Consider the following 9469-nt stretch of genomic DNA (forward strand, 5'->3'; position numbering starts at 1 on the left):
CCTGTCCCTGCTGGACCCTCGAGCAGAATCCACAACGTTCATTATTAGTGTAGCACCCAGCTCCATTTTCCTGCCTTCAGCAACACACATCCATGGAGTTCTCTAATTTGCCATGGGTGTGCCTAGGACAGCATGTTTTAACATGTCAGAGAAAGCAACACAGGGTACAGAACTGCCCTGCCTGACACACAAAGGCATCAGAAACGCAAGCCCTGGTTAGCTCTCCTTATTGGGCAGCCGTCCATTGGGTGGAATGGTTAACGCAGTAGAATGACATATGCCCCCTTGCTGACTCTCTCCTCTGCTTGGACGTCTTGTACTCCAGGGGCATGGAGGATTTTAAAGAGTAAGATTACTCAGGAGAGTGTGATATTCGTGTGACATGCTCTCCATGGTCTGTGGGGCAGAGTAAATGGACTGCTGTGCTCCAGAGCCAACATTAGGCATAAGCAGACTAAGCAAGTGCTTTAGGGGCAGCTCAAGGGGCCACCTATTAGCTTTTTATTATGTTTTAATATGGGGGGGGCAAAACATTCCTGCATATGGCCCTTACTGGGCTAGCACCCCCACAGTGGTGCTCTGAACCAAGTGGAACTTTTTAAGGTCAATGGTCTCATTTCTAAGTTTAGTGTAACATTTGTAACTCCTGGTTAGGGTGTTGCTGACCTGATTTGTGGCATCTTCTGCTTATAAAGACAACTGTGTCCATAGTAACCAGTTAGCGGTGTAAAAGAGATGCCTCCAGCTCCCGTGAGGATTGGTACACACCCTGCCTTTGAGAGTAATTCCAATATACACAGTGCTCTAAGGGGCTCATGAACCAATCAGGATACAAACAGAACTTATAGCACAAGGTACTGTGGGGAGGAGGTATGACACCCAACTGGGAGGGGTAGAGAATGTTGGCAGTACCTGTGTGGTGTTGGAGAAGGCCCTTCGGGGATTTCTTAGCTGCTCAGGGAGACAAGAGAGAGACAGACAAGTAGATAAGTAAAGAGAGAAGACTGTGTATTTCGGACAGACAAGGCAGGTAAGGTAATCTCTTTTATTGGACCAATTCCTGCTGGTGAGAGAGACAAGCTTTCGAGCCACACAGAATTCTTCTCTGAAAACTTTATAGAAAGCTTGTCTCTCTCACCAACAGAAATTGGTTCAATAAAAGATATTACCTCACCCACCTTGTCTCTCTAATATCCTGGGAGTGACATGGCTACAACTACACTACATATTGCAAACAGAGACAGCACTGGCAGGTATCAGGCATAAAATTCCTGTTGGAGACACAATGGTTTTATAATTATAGCATCACTTTATGGCTAAGAAGGAACTTACATTCTAAGGTCCTATTTTTCATCATTTAGGGCCCAATCCATGTCATTAGAAAGATTTTAATTGGCTTCAAAGAGCTTTGAATCAGACCCTTTAGAAGTTTCCCAAAGAACTGCACTGGGCACTGTATCTAATCAGCCCTGTTCTCCACTAAGTTGGCAACTTTATATTGTGAACTGCTGTTCAAAACTCCTTGGAAATTCCTCAAAAAACAAAAAAACAACAACATTACTTGAGCCACAATTAGCATTTCTGGGGCTTACTGAACCCAATAATCCAATTATTAGACTCTACATAGATCTGGTACAAACCTTGCTTATTTGGGCACACAATCTTATTTCCAAAAAAAGAGGTGATGAAAAGTGCCTCCACATTGGAGGACTAGCTACAAGAGTCTGCACAATGTTACCTGCTGGAAGAGAAGGTCTGGCTATCAACTTCAGTGATAAAAGATTAACGTGGACTTGGTTCCCTGTGTCTTACTGTCAAGTCACGTAGAACGTCTGTAGCATAAAACTACAATCATACCCAGAGACTGCATAGGTCATTTCTCATATCCAGTTTGATCTTACAGTACTTTGCATTTCTTAGATAACTTTCCATGCTTTTATTTGCTAAGTCTGTTAATGGCATCAAGTTTATCTTTGTATTGATGCACCCTTGAGGTCTAATCAAGGGCAAACATTTCCATTTGGCCATTGTTGAGATATGTGATTGTGGGGTTGGGGGAACAGTTATTTCAACACACACAAAAATGTTCTGATTCTTCTGGGTTGATCTCAGTTTATTTCATAATGGATTGACTGAGAGAGTCCACTCTTGCCATGGAGGCCTCAGCAAGGAATGTGACTTTGCTGTGTTTGCAAAATAATTTGCTGAGAAACAAAGAAGTTATCAATGAGAAAAAATGGTGTTAATGGTCTTGGACCAGGTCGTCCTCCACATGGGGATTGGTCCTGCTTTGAGCAGGGGGTTGGACTAAAATGGGGGGAGGGATAGCTCAGTGGTTTGCACATTGGCCTGCTAAACCCAGGGTTGTGAGTTCAATCGTTGAGGGGGCTATTTAGGGATCTGGGGCAAAAATCTGTCTGGGGATTGTTCTTGCTTTGAGCAGGGGGTTGGACTAGATGACCTCCTGAGGTCCCTTCCAACCCTGATATTCTATGATTCTATGTGGAAAAATCCTAGCATCTGTGGCGCATTATGATCATCTAAGTAGTAATAATCTGCATGTCATTTTCCTGAGTGACTGAAGGCCCAATCCTACAAGGTGCTGATCCCTCAACTCCCATTGACGTGAAGGGGAGTTGATGATGCTCAGCGTCTCACAGGCCTATCCTGTAGAAACATGACAAGTGCAGTTATCTGGGTATATGCAGATGGATTGATTTTGGATATACAACTCATTTTAGGCTATTGGTGTAACAAAACAAATGAGAAATAAATGGATGTCCTATATAAATAAGGCAAAAGAAAAACCCTCAACACAGAGTGCTGCAGGCAGGAGTTCATCTTCTGCCTTCTAGTGCTGCCTGTATATATTGCAGGCTACAGCTAAATCTCTGCTCACTCTGGCCATGAGTCTCAGACACACTGCTGTGGCTGGACTCAGGCAATCATTTCCAGTAATTCTGTCTTAACTCCTCATTATTCTTGCCTCGGAGACACGTGTTCGTAAAGATCTTTAAAGGCAAAAAGTGCTAAGTATCATTATTATGAATAATACAAAAGTCATCAAGGAAATGCATTCAAACAAAACAGGAACAACTAAAACAAAACAAGGTGGTGGCAGCAGGAGATGAAACACTAAATGGTACAGAAGTAGTGAGCACCATATTAAAGAACATCACATTAACCTATACATGTAGGTGTAAATGTAGAGATACCAGTGGAAGGCAGGAGTCTCCAGATTAATACACACTGGGTAGGATTTTCAACCAGGCCTCAAAACAGCCTCCTGTTGCTATTCAGAGTGGGGGCAAATTAGACATCCCCTAACTACCTGAACAGCCAGATCGTGTACCCCTTAAAATGCTGAGCAGTTACACACTGGAATAGGCTGAGTGACTTCAGTGGGACTGCTTTGATGATTGGGATTACCACCAGCATGGGGAAGGGGTTTGTAATCTGGCCCAAAAGGTGCAAAACATGCAGGGTGCAGTTATTTGCAGGCACAAAATTACACTTGCACAAATGGAAGCCAGGACAAGGCCTGGCTGGAAATCAGGCCCATTACGTGCCAAGCAATCAAAATCTGCATAGCCAAGAGGGAAGGATTACTCATGTGCAAGACCTTGAGAAAGTGGCTTTTATATGAAGTTTTGTCTACAGCAGGAAAATTCACTCTAGTCTCCCATGGCACAGCTCCACATGCAGTAGCAGTGGTGGAAGCTGTACTGTAGACAGAGCTCGGGCAGTTTTACTGTTGTGTTATCTCCCCCTGCTCTGAGTCTCAGTGATAAAAAAAAATGCCTCACTTCTAGCCTCCACCATCATTACCATTGATTCCAACTTTTCTAGAATGGAAGCAGCTTTAGGGCTTGTCTACACTGAGGCCTTTGTCTGTGTTGTCCATCTGTCCTGTCTTGTCCGACACCTAGAGGGTAAGCTCTAGGAGGCAGGGACTGTCGTCTTTGTTACTTGTCTGTACAGCATCTAGCACAATAAGCCCGTATCCTGCACCTAGGCACTACTAATACAAACAGAGGAGATGCTGGCAGCTGGGCTGGTCTCCTCCCTGGGTCCCCTCTATGGAGCCTGGGGTCCCTCATGTGCTGGGAAGAGGAGAGAGAGAGAGAGATCCTGCCGGTTCTGCTTGGTACCAGCATGTTCTGGCTGGCAAGGAGGGGAGGCAAAGCCTGGGACAGCAGGTGCTGCTGAGGATGGAGCATTGGGAGATAAACTCCTATCAGCCAGCTGGTGCTGCAGGCAGTCCGTGCATCTGAGTTCCTCCTAAGTGCTGCCTATTGCAGTCAGCAGCTAAATCTGCAGCTCGCTCCGGCCATGAATCTCAGACAACCTGCTGAGGCTGGACCCAGACAAAATTCTCAGTTGTCACCTATGCCAGCACCTCCCGACTCAGTTATCTGCTGCTTTCCCTGATCTGACAGTTGATGTCATTAAAATAAAAAAAAATTGCCTACTCCGGACTAAAACTGGGAACACGAAAAGGGAAGGACAAGAGCAGCCACTAGGACTCACCCTTCAATCAAATTAGTTTAAAGGAGTCCTGTTCGCAAGCAGGCACACACACGTATGCACACACCCCTGCCTGCAACTCACACCCAGTTGATTTCTATATTTGCATCATCATTATCAGTCTGTATCATTTCCAAGTCTATGCTCTCGAGCCTCCTCCACTGAAGGCAGTCTGTTTTAAGGCAATGTCATCACATGGAAGCGGTCCTAATCAGTGTAGCCAGGCAGCATGCATCCTTTGGGGCATGTGGTTCATTATCAGAAGGCCTTCTTCCCAAATTCCCCTCCCACCCAATGATAGCAGGGAATTTCAGAAGCCAGCAGACTGTAATTTCTGTAGAAAGTTTTGTAGATTTGTGTGGGCACATGCTCAATTTTGGAACACACTGGGCCCAATCCTACTCTCAGTCATGTCAGTGCTCAAACTCTCATTGACTTCAGTGAGAGCAGATTCAGCCCCATGATGTGATTCATCAACCTCCACTCGCTGTTCTCAGAGCTGAGACAGCTGGATTTTCCACAACATTCAGAGCTACTAAAAAAGGGGGGGTATAATCCCTGTGTCCACATACACCCTTTTCAGCACCCCTGCACACATCCTCCTTATGCGCTTCTCCTCATACTGTTAATCCATTAAGCCATAAGGGGTTTGCTGTCATATACTAGCCTATCCATGCACCCATTCAGCTGGGGAATCATAGCGATCAGCCAGTGACACTGTGGGAGCAGGGCAGGACATGTAGATTCTTTTTCAGGCACTGGTGTGGGAGGCAGGGGAATTAATTTGATTAATTTTATTGTTCATGAAAGAATTAAAGGCAAATACAGTGCAGGCAGGCACAGCGCAAGCCTCTCACATATAGCTGTCCCAGAGTCCCTCCAACTGAGCTGCATCATCCCTATTATTCAATCCCCTACACAACTCTGGCAATGGACCTCTTTACTAATTTGACACCCCAACAATGTTTTCAATCTTAGCACATTGCCCACTAGGCAGTGGTAGGAACTCTATAAGTAACTCTGTAAGTTCCTATCAAGCTGACCTGCCAATGTCCCTGCTATTCCAGCTCTGGGTCCTCTCAGAGTTTTGTCAATATATCTCAGTCCTGCCCTGCAGTATCCCATCTCTTCCAATCCTGCATTTATTCTGAGCAAAGATTGGCCAATAATATGGACATGTTGGAGACTAGGTAGGGACACATACATGTCACTTATGACATATGTGAAGCATGAAAATAGGTTTCAAGAGGTAAAATATTATTATTAAATTATATAGCAGCAAAAGTATGCTTGTGTTTTGGGGAGTTACCTTCTGCGAGCTAGCCCCTTCCAAAAGGCTACACATTGAGAGGTTTTAATTCATTTCCTGGTTTAGATTTCCAGCAAATGTGAAGATAACTCCTAAAGTTCTATCTTTCTGGCACCTAGTAGGGAAATGTTCTAAATTTGGGCTCTTTTAGAATAGCAAAAACCCAGTGTCAGCTGATACAGCATGGACTTTTGACTTGGGGCTTCTATAGAAGAAGGAACATTAGCAGTATCCTATTAGTTGTTTTATGGCCCATTGGAAGAGATGTGCTTGACAGTAGTGATTAGAGGTGTTTATCCAGATGTGTGTCCAAGGGCCCTGGAATGTTACTCAACCCTTGACAGAACATTGTGCATTTGTATAACACATAGCCTCCAGCAATGACAGTTGCCTATACTCTGATTCATCAGAAAAACTTCTGTCTGTATTTCTAGGCAAAAGGTTGAGAACAGTTTACAACAGAAGAGTTACTGTGTCTACAATGAAGCCCACACATGACGGTTAGTTTTTTTTTTCATGCTGCCATGTCACTGGACAGTCCTTTAAGCCCCTTTTGGAGTACCATTGACTCCAGAGGTCCATACTACTCTGGCAAGGCTGAAGGGTGAATTACCTTTATACAAATACAACCATCTCACCTGACTCCTATTCTACATGTGACTTGTCTGACAGTGAACACAAAACAACTGTTCCTGCCTCAGCAGCAGGGCTGCTCTGGGATTAGCTCCTACTACATCAGAAGAGGAGTAACAGAGCTCCACCATTTTAAAGACACAATACCTTTCATTAGAGAAAAACTGTCCCCCCTGCAAAATGTTTAAGTGCACTTTCCAATTCAGATATTTTCAAATTCTCACTGAACTCTGTGACTACAGGAATCACAAATGGGGGAGGGACATTTTTAATGCCATGTGAGGCAGATTAAGTATGAAATTCCCTTTATGACGATGAGGAGTTATGCCTTTAATCTGTCATGGAAGGAACTAGGAATGACCCATCTGAATGCGTTGGTGCTTCCATTCCTCTCTCGACTATTAAACTGCATCTCCTCACACCTCCTTAGCTGGGCAGTTCCAGCATCCAATGTGGCTCTCACACCACAGAGGCACTTAAGGACAGACTGTTAAACTTCCCCTCCTCTACAGATGCACCACCATTTCCATTCATTACACATTCTTTCAAGAGAAGTTACTGACTTTAGGACACAGTGTCTAATATCAGAGACAAGCAGCATAAAGCCATCCCCCAGAGATTCTCCTGCTTCACAGTTTCACTGGACAACGTGGTGCGTTGCTCACATGGGATGAACTTTTTTGGCTCTTTTTTGGCCAAGGCTGCTGGTTTTGAGCCAATAGCGTTAGCAGCTAGCAGGGAGAGTTGTGTAACATACCCAACTAGCTCATAGACTTTCTAATGCAATGACTAGCATGTGTGTGTATCACTATCACCTCGATGGAGACGTGGAGGACAGATACAACATCAAGTGTATGTCAGTCAAGTATTAACTTCTTCAAGTGCATGTATGTAGTCATTTTCAAGCAGGACACCCATTACCCCAAGTTCTCTACAAACACTTTGGTTGCCAAAGTTGAAACTCTCTACCCCAAGTTTCATGCCATCCCTGGTAACAGCCACTCTTGAGAAAAGGTGCTTAACTTACTGAAGATGCAGGAAGTGGCATCATTGTTAGCGTGAGCAGGAGGAACAAGTTCTTCATCTTCCTCTGTGGAATAAAGAGAACATTGATCAGAACTGCTGGTTTCTTGCTCCTTCGTGGCTAGAACTCTCTGTGGAGTACAGGTCAGGGATGGAAGGGGACAGGCTGGTCTGGTGGGAGATCTGATGGAAGGGACCGTGGAGTGAAATAGAGACTCAACAGGAAAAGGGGATGGACTGAAACCAATGGCAAGTAAAAGGTAGTTTGTCACTACGTATCCCAGACAAATCAAGGCAACTGTGAAGACTGAAATTATCCTCCACAGAAAGCCAGCATGTAATTACTGATCCCCAGCATTTCTCCTAAGCTTGCCTTTGGCATAATGAGACCACCATCACAGGGCCTGGAGGGGAGGGGAGAGGGAAACACATGCTGTTTCTTGTCCTCCCACCTACCCATTTATACATACAACATATATAGGGTTTTTTAAAAAAAGGTATTTAAAATAATAATGTTCTGACTTCAGCCAATCAAAACCAGGAAATTCCCAGGTTAAAGATTCTTTCTGCAACTGACTCACCCTGTTTGAGTTGGAGGAGTTTCAGGAGCAGGGTCTTAGAATACAGGAGGTGATCTTGCATGTCTAAAATCTTCAAATTTGGCTGTCTAAAATCCATATTTAGGCATCTAAAGATCTAGCCTGATTTTGGAGAGGTGCTTACCACCTGCAGCTGCCTTTGAAGTCAATGGGAATTGTCAGGTGCCTACATTTATTTAGATGCCTAATATGGAATCAGGCATCTAGAGTTAGGCACCCAAGTTTAAAAAAATTTGCCCCATATGAGCTGCACCAGGATACAAGAGTTTGAATGAAGGGCTGAATATGGAAAGCTTAGCCCCAACCTGACCCTTTTTGAGATTTGAAAGGGTGGGCCTGGAAGCAGAAGTGCCAGAATACTAGGAGGGGCTCCTTGGTTTGAATCCAGCCTGGCCAGAACGAGATCCCACCAATTTCATGAGAGATGGCACTGGTGAAATGTGCAGCCCAGCTGTGCAGTCCCAAGAACGCTGGGATAAGCATCCAGACTCTCAGGTTTAATACTGAACTCACCCAACGCTGAAGATTTTGTGGTTCGCCCATTGCTAGCAATTAGGAGGCCTGGAAAGAGCTGATAGTCCGCACTGTAGCAGTACCTCCACCGTAGCTTTGACTACACCAGTGGGACACTGTGGCAATGGAAACTAGAAACTCAGTGCATCTCATTTCATTGCAAACTCCAAACTCAGACCAAGCTCAATAAGGTTTGCAAACCTTTCAGCGAGCTCGGGTCTATGTCCTGACACAACCTCGGTCCAATTTATAGCTTCATGTGGAATCCTGGGCACCTTTGCCCAGCTCTGTGGGTGTCTGCCTAAACTGCTTGTGCAAAAATCATATCTGCATGTGCAAATGAGGCCATAGGAGCTCAGGATGGGTCACTGCACACCTTGCCCTTTTGGACATGAGGAAATGGCTGACACGATTTAGACAGCTGTTTTTCAAAATGGTTTCCCCATCTCTCTCTCTCTCTTTAAACTATATCCTTTCAAAAAATCATTGGACAGACAGCAATGCCTGGTTCTGCTTTACATGGTAAAAGTCCAGACAAGAGACTAGAAAACATGACCTATGAGGGAAGATTGAAAAAATTTGGTTTGTTTAGTCTGGAAAAGAGAAGACTGAGAGGGGATATGATAACAGTTTTCAAGTACGTAAAAGGTTGTTACAAGGAGGAGGGAGAAAAATTGTTTTTCTAAACCTCTGAGGATAGGACAAGAAGAAATGGGCTTAAATTGCAGCAAGGGAGGTTTAGGTTGGACATTAAGAAAAACTTCCTAACTGTCAGGATAGTTAAGCACTGGAATAAATTGCCTAGGAAGGTTGTGGAATCTCCATCATTGTCTACCTGCTCTTAAAAATCTCCAAACACCTGTCA

At 44.4% G+C, this 9469-nt stretch overlaps 1 protein-coding gene across 1 annotated transcript in view; it reads right to left on the reverse strand.

Moving 5' to 3' along the window:
- PAPLN (papilin, proteoglycan like sulfated glycoprotein) overlaps positions 1–8634 on the reverse strand; it is a 53782-nt gene extending 45148 nt beyond the window's left edge. The window contains exons 1-3 of the mRNA XM_065403306.1: positions 8605–8634; positions 7497–7559; positions 913–951 (exon numbers count right to left, since the gene is read on the reverse strand). Coding sequence (XP_065259378.1) covers positions 913–951; positions 7497–7559; positions 8605–8634 — 132 coding nt within the window. The remainder of the gene's footprint in view (positions 1–912; positions 952–7496; positions 7560–8604) is intronic.
- Positions 8635–9469: the final 835 nt, after the last annotated feature.

The sequence above is a fragment of the Emys orbicularis genome, chromosome 4 (assembly GCF_028017835.1).
Source record: "Emys orbicularis isolate rEmyOrb1 chromosome 4, rEmyOrb1.hap1, whole genome shotgun sequence".
Taxonomy (NCBI): Eukaryota; Metazoa; Chordata; order Testudines; family Emydidae; genus Emys; species Emys orbicularis.